The 16,835-nt window shown below is 45.8% G+C and overlaps 1 protein-coding gene across 1 annotated transcript in view; it reads right to left on the reverse strand.

The window, feature by feature from the left end:
• Positions 1-16,835, reverse strand: part of SORBS1 (sorbin and SH3 domain containing 1) — a 171,290-nt gene that overhangs the window by 60,004 nt on the left and 94,451 nt on the right. Inside the window, exons 9-11 of the mRNA XM_068961240.1 lie at positions 15,331-15,394; positions 2,208-2,255; positions 1,960-2,089 (exon numbers count right to left, since the gene is read on the reverse strand). Of these exons, the coding sequence (XP_068817341.1) occupies positions 1,960-2,089; positions 2,208-2,255; positions 15,331-15,394 (242 nt within the window). The remainder of the gene's footprint in view (positions 1-1,959; positions 2,090-2,207; positions 2,256-15,330; positions 15,395-16,835) is intronic.

The raw sequence follows: 16,835 nt of genomic DNA on the forward strand, positions 1-16,835 counted from the left end.
CCAGTTAGATCCCTGTGTTTGCTTCACAAAAGGCTTGAGGTGTCCTGTACTCACAACCAGGCACCGGGAAGCAGGGAGACAAGAAAGGGAAGAAAAGCAGCAGCTGTAGCTGCAAAGTGTGCTCTGGAAAAAATCCTTCACCTTGCTCTGCTCTCAGGGGCTTATCACCTCCCAGACATGCCTGTACTTCCCACTCAGGCTGGTGCAGTGAGAGAGAATGCAGGACCCGGAGCCAGGCAGCTGTGGTTCCAACCCTACTACAGCCCTTGCTAGCTGGCTCTTCTGGGCCAAGCACTCAGCCTCTACTGAACTCAGTTTACTCAGCTGCTAAGTGCGGTTGTTGCAAGGATTAATAAGACAGTATGTCTCAGCATGTAAATCACTTTGCAATAGACCAGGCCCACAGTAACCACTCTATAAACACTTTGGTTTGGTTTTGTTTGTTTTCGGGCGCACCGTGTGGCATGTGGGATCTTAGTTCTCCGATCAGGGATTGAACGTGCGACCTCCGCACTGGAAGCATGGAGTCTTCACCACTGAGCTGCCACAGAAGTTCGAAACGTTACTTGTTTTTATAACCATGTTCTTCTTCCCTATTCCACACCCTACCCTGGTAATCACCCAAAATGCAGCCTTTGGCACAGGTACTTAACCTGATCCAGTGGGGGATTTCAGAGGATACATGAAGCCTTAGAAATTACTTGCAAAATTTTCATGTAGGCACATAATTGCATTTTGCATTGTGATTATAATCAGTTTTTCCTGCAAGGCTACAAACTTCTTGAAGGCAGGGACAATGATTATGTGTGCAATGTGCCTCCATAGCATCTTGTTCAATCGCACACAGAATGCACCCAGTAGATGCTTAATGAATGCACTTGTAAGGATTTGCAGGTACACCCAGCCTTCCTTTCAGATTAGTTATCAAACTCTGAGGCAGATGTCACGTACATACATGTGGGATTTCAAAAATAGCCATTCATTTGTCATGAAGATGGAAAAAGTTTGGAGGTATGAAACAGTGTATATTTAAAGGGAAAATAATTTTGTTTAGCCAGAACCTATTTTGGGTTAAGAAGTGTTATAAAATGGAGCTGGGAGATGCCTGGGACACTGGTCCAGATACCCTGGAGGCTGTTCCCAAGGGTATGCTGCTGCTAAGTCGCATCAGTCCTGTCCGACTCTATGCGACCCCATAGATGGCAGCCCACCAGGCTCCTCCGTCCCTGGGATTCTCCAGGCGAGAACACTGGAGTGGGTTGCCATTTCCTTCTCCAGTGTATGAAAGTGAAAAGTGAAAGTGAAGTCGCTCAGTCATGTCCGACTCTTAAGGACCCCATGGACTGCAGCCCACCAGGGTCCTCCATCCATGGGATTTTCCAGGCAAGAGTACTGGAGTGGGGTGCCATTGCCTTCTCCGCCCAAGGGCATAAATAAGACTCAGTAAAAGACAACTGGGTCATTTAGTGTGGGCATTAACAAATGACAAATATCATTTCAACCGTCAAGCCTTATGTTTTGATAATGTGTTGAAATAAAGAGATACTAAAAAGTGTAGCTTCATTTTAAAATTATATTCTCTGCTATGGGCCCCATCAGTATGCATAGAGAGTATTAAAACACATGACAAGTCTTATAGTTCAATATTCCTCTTGTGAAGAGGGAAAGAGTGATGATAATTATTGTCAACATTATTTAAGCCCATCTGATGAGCCAGGACTACAGGATATGTTACATGCATTATCTTGTTTTATCCTTGCAGTATCCAGAGGAATGTAAAATGTTTCCCCTTTTTACGGATGAGAATATTGAGAGTCAAAAAAATAAATCACTGCTAATAAGTGATAGAGCAGGGATTCGAACTCAGGTCTGCTTGATGCCTGGCTCCAACGCTGCCTGCCTTAGAGAAAGAGATTGTGTATTAGAGCCTAAAATCATGGAGCTTATGAGAACACTTACCTCTCTGGGCTTGATTTTAGCGAGGAAGAGCGGGTCGGGAGGGGAAGTGTGGCCGACCTCTTAACTACCTTCTCACCATCAATGCAGCTCATCTCACTTTTTGAGCGAGGCACAGAAAGGGGAGATTTGGCTGGAGAATGAAAAAGTGGGTGCAAAAGACTTTTAAAATGGATGAAAACAGGAAGATCCTTCCCTCGTCCACCACCCTCCCTTCCACCCCCACAACCAAGAAATTCTAAGCCACTTACTGTCTTCAGAAAAGGAATATCGAGGAGAGTACAGATCTGAGTCATCATCTAGCGAACAAAACAAAACGTAATCAGGAGACATCCGGCTCAGGTTAGAGAAGTGCCACCATCCTACACCAACCGTTGTCCAGCCACACCTGGGAGCCCAGAGAAGGAGCCAAGCACCAGAAGCTACACCATGGCAAACCACACAGTTCAGAGCTGGGTTTGGAAAACCCACCCAACAGAACAGACCCGTAGTCAGAAAGGTACACTCACAAATCCTGGGGGAGGACTGCCCCTGACACCCAGAAACGCATGGGAACAAAGAGCCAAAGGTCCTCTCGAGAGAATTTCCACAAGCAAAGCTGGTCCCTAGCCTGCTGAGTGGGAAACAGGCTGAGATGGATGCCTGGGTGTTGGCACTGCCTCTGGTCTATGCTGCTGAGTTTCAGAGTCCCCAGGCCTGCCCGGTGGGATGGGGAGGCCCCAGGTGCGGTTTCTAGTTGCCTGGCTCAGCTGTGACTCAGTTCATATGCTAAGGTTCCATATATTGAGTTGGCCCCAAAGTTCGTTGTTTCTTCCATAACAGCTTATGGGAAAACCTGAATGAACTCTGGGGCCAACCCAAAACAAAATCATTTAGCAAAGTGATAGTGCAGCTAAGAAAACAGTTTGAGAAACCCCCTGTCATCATTTGTTTTGATTCCACTGTAAACGAGTCCCTCGAATAGCCTTCCTTCCTTGGAACCCCACATGCCCTTGGCAGATCCTCGCATAATCTGCTCTGCAAAAGTGCCACTTGGGGTCAGTGTCTAAATTGTGACTCTGGATTGAGTCAAACTCACGCAGGTTTCTGCGGTGGGAGATGGCTCTCCAAGGGTGGGGGTGGGGTGGGGTGTGTGTGTGTATCTGTTAAGTCACCCTATGGACTTTAGCCCACCAGGCTCCTCTGTCCATGGAATCCTCCAGGTAAGAATACTGGAGTGGGTTGTCATGCCCTCTTCCAGGGGATCTTTCTGACCCAGGGACTGAACCCATATCTCTTACGTCTCCTGCATTGGCAGGTGGGTTCTTTACCACGAGTGCCACTGTAAGCACAGGTCTCCAAATAAGCTGAACACCGACCCGGGCACTAAGACTTGCAGAATCAAGACTTGAACCCTTCGCGGACATGGCTGCGCGGAACTAAAAACGAGACCACGGGTACTCTCACTGGAACAGGTTTTTCAGCTGGGACTGCCCTGGAAACCCAGGATATTTAGTCACTATATCCATGATAACCCCTCCAAAGCATTTCTCCAACAAGAGTTAGGCTGAAATAGCCTCTTGCATTTTCTAATAGCGCACTAACCTGAATTCAGAATTCATGAATGTGGAATAAAGACCCAACTCCTCTTAAAATCAGTACAGCTTTAAATAACAAAGCACGAGAACTAGCTTGCAAAGACAAGTCAGAGAACCCAATATAATATGTTGATGGCCAGTCCTTGTCTCCATATTAAGTTTCAAAGCCAAAAAGGCAAGAATATTTTATAAAATGTACATAAAGCTAACACTGCTATTCTTTCCAGTATTATTCAAAAACAGGATCTCTATTTCCCCTCCTACCTCCCCTCCCCTCTCACTATTGTATCTGTCCCAGGTTTTCCAGCTCCAAAAATGGAAAGGTTTTGGGTACTGAGATATCTTTTCTCCTCCCTCCCTTCCTCCTCCTTTTTGCTTTGATATTGGCTAATTCTTATCCTTAAAGTTGAACAGAGCTTAAGGTTCTTCTACCAATATAGCTAAGCCTTTCCCTGCTATAAACTGAACATGAGAGCTTATTTAACTTTTGAAAATAGGGCAGAAGAGATAAAGTGGGATCCAGAAATGGATGTTTCGGAGTACTCTCCTGAAGACTTCTGTGTTGCCTGCTCTTGTTTGTTCTGCTGCTCTTGTTTTTCAATAGAGCTTCTGATTATTATACAGATAAGAGGCCACAGCATCAAAGAAAACTAAAAATTAGCTTTGACTGTAGTGATTTGATTGGAAAAATGGTGCCTGCCAAATGAGAAATTAGCTTAGTTAGGAACCAATGTAGGTATTGTTTAAAATCCAGCCTAGCACTCTAGCTCAAAACCCTGTCTATCTTTGAATCATGGAGAAGTTACAACCTAGCAACAGATGATAAGGTAAGGGTTAATTTATAACTATTATTTGGTTCTAAAGGTAAAAGCAGAGTTTTCACGGGGGAAAAACAGCATTTAAATATTCAAGGCTTTTTCTTTTTTTTAATTCTCAGCTTTTTAAAGATTTTTGCTCCCTAGAGCTTTCTAATGTGGAATTCTAGAACACTTGTTAAAAGAAAGTGAGAAATAGTTCTGAGATGGAAAACAAAAAACAAAAACAAAAGACAGCATGGCTGGGGGAGTTAATCTGTGTATTTTGATAGTGTGAATATGGAGGAAGGGGATTTCCCTGGTGGTCCAGCAGTTAGGACTCAGTGTTATCGTTGCCAAAACCCTGGGTTCAATGCCTGGCCAGGTAACTAAAATCCCACAAGCTGCAGAGCAAGGCCGGAAAGAGAAGTAGGAAAGAAGAGGGGTGGAAGGGGGTGAAGACAAGAGAGAAGTGTGAATGCCTGAACATTCTTAGAGCAATTTCTTTATCTGGTATAAGCGGAAAAAGAAATCTCCTCCATCTCAAGGTAGCACAGGACAGGGGCATCTCCATGAACAAGCGTTTCATTTTTCCCAGTGTCCATGGGATCCACCTCTGACATGTGGATTTCAGTTCACTGACTTTCAGGTGGGCAAACTCAAGTTGCCCAGATTCATCTGAACATTAGTAATTTGGACTAGTGCCAGGGGGGTGCATAATTTATTCCTTGAATTTCTGTCTTGCAAATCTAACGGAAGAAAACTTTACGTATGTTTATGAATAAAAATAATAGGTGCTGCCATTATTAAATGCCTAATAGTAACTGGTCATTTACTAATACTGCCTCACTCAATCCTTGGAAAAACTCCTGGAGGTATGTAAGTATATATCTCAGAGACAAGGAAATTAGGGCCCAGGGAGATTATGAAAATTTGCCCCTAGCACAGCGTGGAAGACAAAGCAAGAATGCATTCAGGTCTTTCCAACCCCACTTCCCTACCTCTGCTGCTCCTCAGCCCTGAGATGATCAGACTCTGTTGTAACCTTCAGCCCAGCCTCATCTGCCTGATTGCAGGGAGAACTGTAGCTATTCCACTGTAACAGAATAGACTCTGTATTGAGCAGGAGGCAGGGGAGGGTGTTGTGAAAGTCATACGCTGCAGTGCTGGCCTGGGTGACTTCTAGCCCTGGAGGCCTTTGCTCTTATATTTTCCACATCACCCCTTCCCTGGTGACACTTGGGCAAGTTGTTTGAGTTAGCCCACCACCCGTCTAGCTTTCTTCCTGCTCTTCTCTGGGAAATGGGTAAAACTGAGTCACGCTTGCTACATCTTCCACTTGCTGCTTCTTGTACCTTCTCCTGGCAGGCTATGTCTGTGCTGGGACAGATGAGGATGCAACTGGGTATAAGGCTCACCTTCTGCATTGCTATACACCGGAGCCAGCCAAATGTGTGTGTGTTTAACCACAGTTAACACACACTAGACGAAAGAGCCAGCCAAATGTGTGTGTATTTAACCATAGTTAAGACACACTAAACGAAATGTTTCTCCAGTTGTTTATGAACACAGATATTGTCTATGTGTGAAATCCTGCTTTCACTATTTCTCCGAGTCCTTTCAAAGAAAGTCCCAGTGGGCCCAGCGGAGCTGGATCTTGTGATTCCTGCTAGAGGTTGGAGCCACATGCTGTGTCCCCTAGAGCCCCAAGCAGCAAGCAGCAAATCCTGGCAGCGACACCAGAACTTCCTGTGCCAGTGACTTGCAGAAAACTCTACCACCAAGCAGTATTTACTGGGTGTGAACAACTCACCCCAGGGCCCTGAAGACCCCTGCTTGGTTTCCCTCTGGGCTTTGGCAGTTGTCCTTGGAGGCTCCATTTGGGGATAGCTACTCTCCTAAAACTGCCAGGAGGCACATAACTGCCTTTTCAACCACAGTACTTTAAATAGACTAAAAAAGATTTCCTCTGTCTATTTTTTCAAGAATTTATAATAATCTTAAAGACACTGGAGAAAATGCTGGTTGTTCTATTTAAAAAAGTATGTAATTGACCAAAATGAGATGATGGGCAAAAAGCACTATTTGCATAATCGCTTGCCTATATCAATTAAATTTCAATTTTATGCATTTTTTAGGCTTTAAACTTAAAATTATTTTTCCAATTATCAGTGGTTCATTTTTAACTCAATCTTTTCCCACAGCTCAAGTTAATTCTTTTTCCTGCTTTACCCCACACACTTAAAAGGAAGGAGAAAGGAGTCAAGATAGACCCAACGCACCCACCCAACAAACAAAATGGTCAAAGAAAAGCATATAGAGAGGCAGGTATATAGTCTGGGTGGGACTGGAGAGGAAGAATAAGAAAAAGGAGGAGTAGGGCAGGATGGTCAGGAAGAGTCCAGGGGGCTTGGGAAAGAGCCCCAAAGCTGTCTATGCTCTGAGTGTATGTGAGTGTGCTAAGTGACTTCAGTCGTGTCTGACTCTTTGCGACCTTATAGACTGTAGCCCGCCAGGCTCCTCTGTCCATGAGGTTCTCCGGGTTAAGAATACTGGAGTGGGTTGCCATGTCCTCCTCCAGAGGATCTTCCTGACCAGGAATCAAAGCCGAGTCTCTTACATTTCCTGCATCGGCAGGCAAGTTCTTTACCACTAGCACCATCTGGGAAGACCCAAGTTCTGGTTAGACACAATCAAATTCTAAATAATGAAAAAAGATCAATATAGGATACAGAGTAGCTACAGAAGACAAACTTAGGGGAAAAAAAAAATTGAATGTGAAGGAGTGAAGAGAATGAGCTAGAACAGGACAGGAGCAGCCAGAACAGGAGTCTGAAAGGGCCAGAGGGCTAGAAGACGACTCACCGGCCTCATCTCTTACGGCATTCGTTCCTCCCTGGAAGATGGAAAGGGACTAACGGTCACCTCGCTCCGCTATCTCACAGGTCAGACTTCTGCACTTACTCGGTGGAGGCCTTCTGGGCAGCTCTAGTTAGGGGACCAAAGGTGACCGCTGCGAGCACTCAGCTCCGCCTCTGGGCAGTACTCACTGGAGCTTGCACAGAGGATCCTGGCCAGCCACCCTCACAACAGAACCATTTGCTCGAACTCAAGCAAAATAAGGCTATCCTAAGAAATCCTGAAAGGCCAGTGGAGGATTATTTTAACTCAGCTATAGATATGCCTAAGAAAATAAGCCTCCTAAATCCTTGCCTGAATGCATCCTCATCTAAGAATGGGGAAAAGGTCAGTGAGATGGATGACTGTGACGTGACAAGTCCCCACAACCTGAGGATGCCTTGAAGTGGGGTCTGGAGTCACTTCACCAGGAGATGGCAGTGACCACCATCAGCCTGACAGCCTGAAGACGCATCCACAAGCAAGGGGAAAACGTTGGTCTCTGGGACTTCACCCTTGGCTGCTATGACAGCCCTTACGCTGACATGGTCAGACGGGTTCTCACTGGCCATGGACCACATGCTAACATTTCAGGTACTTGGTTTTGCTGATCTGGAGGCATCATTTGAAAATATCTCCCATCTTCTTGACATGAAGCATGTCAAGAAAGCCAACATCATCTGGCTACATTCAGAGCAGACAGGCTAGTTCTTTTCAATCTGTATTCCCCACTCTTATTCTGTATTCAAACCCCCCAAACTGCACTGGCAAGTATGTGCTTCCTTTTGTAGAGGGTGGAAAAGGGTGAGGGGATCCTCCACTGCAATGGTCCCCAGTCCTGACCACGTGCCAAATCACTCGGGGAGCTCTCCTAACCTCATATTCCCAGACACCACCCCTGGAGCTGCTGGCTCAGCCAAGTGGAGCATGACTGACTAAGAAGCAGGCCAGTTGGATGCCTGAGTTAGGCATCGGAGGGTCCTGGCGAAGGCGACAGCCAAGAACACAGAGTGCAACAGGAAAGGGGAAGGAATCCACAGAGTGAATAAACACCCATATCTGGGGGGCCCCAGAGACCTGGGTTGAATTCCTCACTTTGCCACTTGCTGTGAGATCTTTCACAAATTGCTTAACCTTTCTGAGCCTCACGCCCTCACAAAAATGAGGACTTAGCTCACGGAGCTGCTGGGAAGATGAATACGAGATAACAATTGTGATGCAGTCAGCATGCAGCCTTGTATTCAGTAAGTGAAAACGGAAGTGTTAGTTGCTCAGTCATGTCCAACTCTTTGCGACCCCAAGGACTGGAGCCTGCCAGGCTCCTTTGTCCATGGGGATTCTCCAGGCAAGAATACTAGAGTGGGTTGCCATTGCCTTCTCCGAGGGATCTTCCCGACCCAAGGATCGAACCCAGGTCTCCCACAGTGCAGGCAGAGTCTTTTACAGCGTGAGCCAGGGAAGGGCTCAATAAATGGCAGTGGCAGCAGTTACTGCGGTGGCTGTGCTATTATTATTATTAATAGGATTATGAGTGTGAGACGCAGAGGTACTGGCCACCACACTGCCGTTTCCTAAAGCAGGAGGCAGTGGCGGGGCTTCTGAAGTGGTTTCTCTACAGCATGTTCCTGTGGCTTCCACTTCAGGAGGAAAATGTGGGCAGGATGTCCAAAGACTCAGTCTAGCAGACCCTCTGTGGTCTGGGTGCAACGGTGGGTAGTGCTGGCTCTGGTCTCTGTCAACATTCCCTCTCTCCGCTCTCACAATCAAAAGACCTAGTAGCATCTCAGATGCTAGGAAAGGACATGTGCCTTTAAGAGAGAGAGTATGCTGCACGCTCACTTAGTCCTATCCTCCGACTGTGACCCCAAGGACTCTCTTTGTGACCACATGGACTGTAGCCCACCAGGCTCCTCTGTCCATGGGATTCTCCAGGCAAGAATACTGGAGTGGGCTGCCATCTCCTTCTCCTACCCAGGGACTGAATCCAGGTCTTTCACATCTCTGACACTGGTAGGCAGATTCTTTACTATTGAGCCACCTGGGAAGCCCTTTAAGGGAGAGGCTGGATGGTAGGTAATTCATAGGCAAGTAGCTCATAGGCAGGGGAGAGTGGGTCAGGTGAAGGTTTAAAAGAAAAGGGAAGCAAAACTCATTTGCTTATTAGCCTTACTTCAGGGTTATTCCCAAAGGATTTCTGGTAAATTATTTTTATTTTTGTAAGCTTTCTAGGGACCAGGGTATTTTAGAGAAATTATAAGAAATAAGTCTCCTGAATTCATTCTACTCTTCCCAAATTTCCCAGCCTCAACCCCTCCCAGCTACCCCCTTGAAATAAAGAATGTAACATTGTTCCTTTCCCATAGAGTGGTCTGAAAGATTAGAAAATGATTACAAGTGACTGACTGCTCCTTGGTGGGATTTACGGCTTTTTAAAAGTACATTTTAAATCTCATTGATTAAGACATGATGATTCTACTTATCCTCTGTAAAGTCCAGCCAGAAGTTTACTTTTTCACTCTAGCTTGAGGGAAGGATGGAGTGGCTAAGCTTGACATAAACTTTCACATAGTCCTTTACTATTTTGGAGAATCAGCTTTGAGACACTTAGAAATGTCTTTTATACTGTATAATCAACTAGAATTTAGGAAAAAAAAAAAAAGCAGTAGCCCTTAGGCTAGGTTTTGATAGGTTTATTGCATATAATTCTAGTTTCAAATTCTGCATTCAAACAAAACAAAAAAAGCAGCAACAGTCTTCTTCCCTCAGGGGACAGACTCAGAATGACAGCTCACATTTCTCAGTAAATCTGTTTTTTAAATGTTTGTTTAAAAAGGCTGCCCTTGTGGCTCAGCTGGTAAAGAATCCGCCTGCAAAGCAGGAGCCCTGGGTTCAAACCCTGGGTTGGGAAGAGCCCCTGGAGAAGGGAAAGACTACCCATTCCAGTATTCTGGCCTGGAGAATTCCATGGACTGGATAGTCCGTGAGGTCTCAAAGAATTGGACACGACTGAGCAATTTTCAATTTCAATGTTCATTAAAATCCACGAGTAGAGCCTGCCTTGATTAGGCACTGCACTGTGCTAAGTCGCTTCAGTCGTGTTGACTCTTTGTGACCCCATGGACCGTAGCCCACCACGCTCGTCTATTCATTGGATTCTCCAGGCAAGAATACTGGAGTGGGTTGTCATTCCCTTCTCCAGGGGATCTTCCCGACCCAGGGATCGAACCTGTGCCCCTTATGTCTCAGCTTTGGCAGGCAGGTTCTTTACCACTAACGCCACCTCAGTTAGGTGCTAATCTGTCTTTGACACTCTTCTTAGAAAGGTATAAATCTTTCCCATATTAAGAAGGGTGTGCAGATCCCAGGGTCACTGACTGGCCGCACAGAGCTGGAAAGGTACTAAGGAAAGGGCTGATGAGGACCTGCCGAAACTCACAGACATCAAAACCACAAACCAGAAGCTCTCTCATTACTTAACAAAAAATTAAAACGAAAACTTTACAGTGGGATAGCTCAAACAATGCACTCGTTTGTAAAAAAGTCTTCATCTAATTGAATACATCTGTGATCTAAGTCTGGCTTTGTCTTCCAGGCAAGAGCGGGGGCGAGACACAACCAACTCTGTTTTTAAAAAAAATCTCCAGGCAAGAAGACTTCTGAGAAACTTGCGTTAAAATCTAATCATCTTGGTTATTATGAATCTTTTATATCCAATCTAACTTTTTCCTCTTTATTCTTTAAGATGATTTCTTCCTTGTGGGTCTTTGAAAATAAAAACTAGTAAGGTCTGCTTCATAAATTATACATGAAAAGTTATCATGTCATCCCTGTTTATACCTCATGGTAAAATAAGCCCCACTCTCTCTCCTGTACCCGACTTGACGTGAGCCACCAAACAGACATCATTGTCAGCCAGGTTTGCTAGGTGTGGCAGTTGATGACATGGCAGCTCTGGTGTGAAGCTAGAAGGCAAAACTCTGCCTGCAGCTCAACAGCCAGGCTGCCTGGACACTGCTGGCACTGCCTGCGACAAGCTAAGGCATTCTTCCAGGCCAACGGGAGTCACTGTTTTTCTCCACAGGCCTCCTCCAGGTGGCCTTCCCCTGCCCATGTCTATGGGATTTTGCACCTTCAGGCATGCTGTGTGCTGGCCATCTTCCCTAGAAAGGAATCCTATCTTATGAGAGGGTTGGGTACTCATGTCCAAAAAAGCACAAATCAAAAACTGCAGTTGATTAAAAGTACCCTAAAAGAATTTCCCACTCATCCTGTTCAGCCCACTGTTTCTGAAGCAATGTTTTCGCTAGAATCAGCACCCCAAAGCAAAAGACTAGGTTATCCCACACTAGAGGCTCTTGCTGAAAATAAGGAGGTCACTGATTAAAATGAAATCATCAGCTTTAAATTTTTTAAGTATTGATTCCTTTGGCAGACTTTTCTTTTTGTTCAAAATAGGCCCCAGGTGTGAAAGTGCTGGAAACCACTGATGTGCACACCACAGGGAGACCGAAATGGAATATAATATTTTAACTAAAGTTGTATCTAATACAGCTCAGCAGATCGTCTCATGTGCATTAAGTGATCGATAAAAGTTTGGTGAATGATCGAACAGACGACTTCACCAAAGATGAGAAGGGTTGAGCAGGGTGACATGCTGAGCTAATTAGAACACAGATGAACTGGGGAGGGGGCAGCACTGGGCTTCATCCTTAGGAAAGAACTCAGATTCTGTGGTCCAAAGCCTTCACTCACCAATATTCTCCAGGCAGGTACTCAGGACCCACTGTGTGCCCACAAGATTTTCTGTGGCCTTCTGGACACGTGGTCTTGCAACTGCCACTACGCTGGACCTGGTACCATGAAGGAGCCTTGTCTAACTCCCTGCCCGATGTGAACTTTGGAGGACAGATGACATATCTTATTCATAGCACTAATCCTCAGTTCCCAGGACAGTGTCTGGCACACACAAGTGCTCATAACTACTTGATTGGATGAAGCTCAGAGCATTCAACATCTTATCCTAGAAGAGAACACAGTCAAAGTTCCTCCTGCCTACTCCACCCACTCCCCCTTTTCTGGGTCACTCATCTGAAGAGCAGACAATCCTGGAGACCAGAATAATTCTCAGAATGTTGCCCTTCACTCACCTTTCAGAAACTTCTTTGACACTTAAGACTATATCCTCCAGAAAAGAATATTTTCTAGATACAAGTGTAGCCATTCTCCCCTAGCAGGTCCAAATTCCTAGCCAGCTCTTTCATTAAAAGGTTTCTAGCTTGGCCAAAACCCTTATTATTTTTCAAGGGATATCATCTCCCACCATGGCTGAATTCCATACCTGGATACCTCTTGGGGAATTCTCTACCAAGGAAATATACCTGGAGATACACTGAGGACAAGAGAGGCCCAGTGGAGAGGGAGCTGCACTTATGGGAACCCGGTGATGTTTCTCTTGCAGATGCTGGCTCGTCCAACTCCCGCCCATGAACCCTAATGACTCAGCTTCCCTGAGTCACTGCCCAGCCACCAGCACCACGTGACCACCCCAGATACAAAGCCCTGGGTAGCTGGGCGCAGCCAGCTTTTCCCAGAGCCCTAATGTTCAAAGCATTACAACGAAGCCACATTGGTTACCCCATTAATCATGTCCACTTCAAGGGAACAGGATTAAAATACCATCTGGACAGACTCCAGTCACACAGTTAGCGAGGACTTGAGAACACCACAAAACACATGGTTACAGGGAGGCAAACGAGGGGGAGACAGCTCTCAGCCCCCAGCAAGAGCCCCACGGTGAAAAAGAAAGTGATAGCACTGCTACGGAGAGAGGCACGTGATCTTCCTTTAATTACCTTCAGATTTAGGACTAGGAGTAGATGCAGGAAACTGGTAGGTAGGAGTGTAAGGGTTGTCCTCTGTAGCAGAGAAAAGCAGTGGATTTTGAAACTATCCACCACCCAGTGGAGGAAGTAACACATCTCCAATTGACTCTTTCAAATGACCGATTACCTATTTTAGTGTTATTAAAGCACACGGCATCACACTTGAAAAGAGATTAATGAATTAGAAAGGATTTGGTTATTTTCATACGGCACATCATGCAAATGAGTGAAGTAAAATTTCTGCCAACCAAAAACGACTAGAAAAAACAAAATCTAAAAGCCAAATCTTATTCCTAAAATGGAACTATAAGAATTTAAGGCTAGATACACTCTCTAAGTTCATGGTACCTTCAGAATTTTGCTGGATTTCAGGAAGTTCAGGGAATTTGTACGTAGGGAAATAAGGGTTTTCTTCAGGAGTGTCTAGGGAGAGGAGAGGGTTTGGGAGAGAGAATAGAGGAAGACACAAATGGAGAGAATGAACAAACAGAAATCCACACACAATTCAGGCTCCTGGAATTCTGGAGCATACTAAGCTTCACCAGTGACGGAAGAAACTCAAACTGCTTTTAAAAATCCAGTCCTTTTGCCTGAATTACTGAGACACCTTTAAAGACACAACATCACTTCTCTTCTTAGACAAAGAATATATACAGGTTCCAAAAGGGAAGAGGCATTCAGTACAAAATTTCAAACTTTCCCTTTTTATAGGCAAAAAAAGGAAATATGCTAATAAACAGTGTGTAAAGAAAACACTATCATCAAATGATTTTTGTTTAAAAAGAATCAAAGCTTGTGCCATAGATATTAGAATCGGGGCAAATAAGTGGATCCTTAATGTTTCAAGCACCTCTCTGCCTAGGGCAGGTAGTTTTGCTCAGAATCTGTAATTTAGGTTGAGTTAAAAGCTGTAATATATGAGAAGACCAATGCTGCCAGAGGAGCAGAAATACATATTTTTCACATAGGCACCTGTGTCTCAGTATTCGGGTCACCAAAGCTGGGTCTAAATGTGAGAGAGACACAGAGTGCTGGAGGAAATGGATGTTGGCTTCTCCAAGTGACCAGTAGAATGGGCATCATCTGAGAGCCAGCATGTAGCATCTCCACCATGACTGAGCTCATCTACCTCAAAAAAGAATGAATTTACTCCTGGCTCAGAAACACTAAATACTGAGCATCTCAATATTTACAAAACAGTTTGAAGAGGGGCACCACCAGTTTTGTTCTGAACACTGTAGGAGCTGGCATCCACAGTTAACCAGAGAGACCAATTGTCTGCAGCACAGGCTGACCAGACCCTGGCCAGAGGCTTTTCCTCTGCCTTCATGTGTCATCTGTGCCAGGCGGCCAGACTGGATTTGGCCACAGGGAAGGACAGGATGCTCTGCCCACTGGAGCAGTGGTACCCTTCCCATGGCACAGCTGCATCCCTGCCCAGCAGCTGACTGGCACATAGGAGGATGGGAGCTGTGTGGGAGCGCTGACCTGGGGTTCTCCCACCATGCTGGGTCCCCTGCTGGCAGCCCGGCAGGCCCCTGATTAGAAGCACTACTCCCCCAGCATAAGCAGTTTTGTAGTGTCAGCTCTTGACTGTCTCTTGGGGTTACCTGCCAAGTTCTGGCTCCCAGCTGAGGAAGCTGATTTTTCATCTTAACACCACCATACATCCTACTTCACAAGGCAGAATCTGCTCTCATTCAGACCTTGCAGCTTCCCTCAGAGGGAGGCAGCAAAGGGGTCAACACACAGAGAGGGGAACACGACTGGTCCAAGGTCACCTGAGTACTTGGGGAACTAAACCCAGATGAGAACATCTTTGACTCCCAGTTCATGCCTTCTCAGCTCGCTCTGCCTACAAGGCAGTCATGGGCTGACACTGGGAGGTTCACCTAAAGCCAGAAGCGGGTGGGAGTCGAAGCTGCTTGCAGCCCAGGCAGGCAGATGCTGAAGAGCACACGCAGGATGCTGAGCTCGGCCTGCTGCGTCCCCAACATCCGGGAGGGAGGACCTGCGAGCTGCCCTCAGCTCCTCCCACACGTGGGGCAGGCACACAAGTTCTTCTGCCCCCTCTGTCCTGAAGGTGCACGGCTGGGTTCAGGCAGGTCAGGGCCTAATGAGGTCAAGCCACAGGGCCCAGTCTGCCAGCCAAGTGAGTCTAGGTCCTCACTGCAATAGTCAACATATGGGCACAGCACAGTTTCTACAAATGAAAATCAGTACCTCTGTTTAGTTTGTGGATCTGTTTAAACATGGTCTTGTACCAGTCTTTTGATCTCTCAGTGTTCTGGAGAAAAACAAAGAGTAAAATAAAATGAGAATCTCAGCACATTTCAGAACTTTCGGGATTATAGAAGCAAAATGCAAAATGACAACGTCTCAAGTCAAAATGCATGTAAGTCTACACATCTTTGTGATCTCTCGTTTAAACCTTTCTGGAAAAGTGTATTCAAGCCACCTCCATAGGGCCAGGTATAGAATCCATACATCAAGACCTAATCCCTTACAGCATCCAGTGCTGGAGAATTTCCACCCTTAACCACAAAGCTGGGTAGTTTTTAAGATAAAAATAAAACAAGGAAAGAGACAGATAGGTGGTTAGATCAAATACCTTCACTTCCACTTAACAGATGAGAAAATGTGATAAAGTCAAAGCGATTGCCTGAAGTCACAGAGCAGGTGAGTTGGTCAGCGGGAAGGCTGCCCAACACAAGGGTTAGAAGGAAGGGTCTGCTCAGTTGTGCAATTGGGGCAAGTCATCCTTCCTTAGTTCCCATTTCCTTATCTATAAAATGGGAATGATATTAGTATCTACCTTGTATGGTGAATCATGCTTAAATGAGACAGTGCATTTGAAAGTGGAAGATGCAATCATTAGTAGTAACAAGTCTTCCTACCACTTATTATTATTATTTCTTAGGAACACATAACATTTTCCCCCCTCCCTGTGGTGCATGGCTTGTGGAATCTTTTGTTTCTCAACCAGGGATTGAACCTATGCCCCCTGTATTGGAAGTAATGAGTTTTAACCGCTGGAACACCAGGGAAGTCCCATATAACGGTTCTTTTGAGGCTTAGTCCACTACTGTTTCTATCAGCCTCCCCCGCAAGGGACAAAAAAACCTGTCCTTTGCTCAATGGAAATCACAGAGAAACACACTCCAGGCAGTGGTCTCGTCCTGGCACATGGAGAGGGATGGGATTCACCCCAATCCAGCTTCAAAAGTGAGGCATTCCTGGGAGCCCAGGCCTGCAGGAGGCTGGTGGATCTGCAGGGAGGGGAGGGCTGGGGCAGGGCTGCTAAGAGACCCACCCTGTCCGAGGCCCTGCAAGGGGAATGCACCCTGTGAGTCACTCGAGAGTTTCCTACTTTCCCGGATGACGAGGTTATCTCCCACCTCTCCACTAGGGGAACTTCTTCCTGAACCTGCTGCAGCAGGGACACTAAGCCTCACACCCTGCCCAGGGTTCTCTAAGCTTGGACCACAAAATGATGATAAAGGAGACAGGAAAAAGGGCCCACAACCTTCTCCTCTTGAACATGCATGTGCCTGCAGCCTCTCAACAAACAAATAGCCTTTCTGTTCTATGGCATAGAAACTGCTCTGCCATTGTTCCACCAGCTTCTCCCCACATTCATCTGACCACAAAAGCCTGTTCTCCTGGATTCAGTAACAGCTAACATATGCCTTGGGAAAAGCTGTCGCCAAGCTCTTAGAGTCTCCACC

This window comes from Capricornis sumatraensis, chromosome 23, assembly GCF_032405125.1.
Source record: "Capricornis sumatraensis isolate serow.1 chromosome 23, serow.2, whole genome shotgun sequence".
NCBI lineage: Eukaryota > Metazoa > Chordata > Mammalia > Artiodactyla > Bovidae > Capricornis > Capricornis sumatraensis.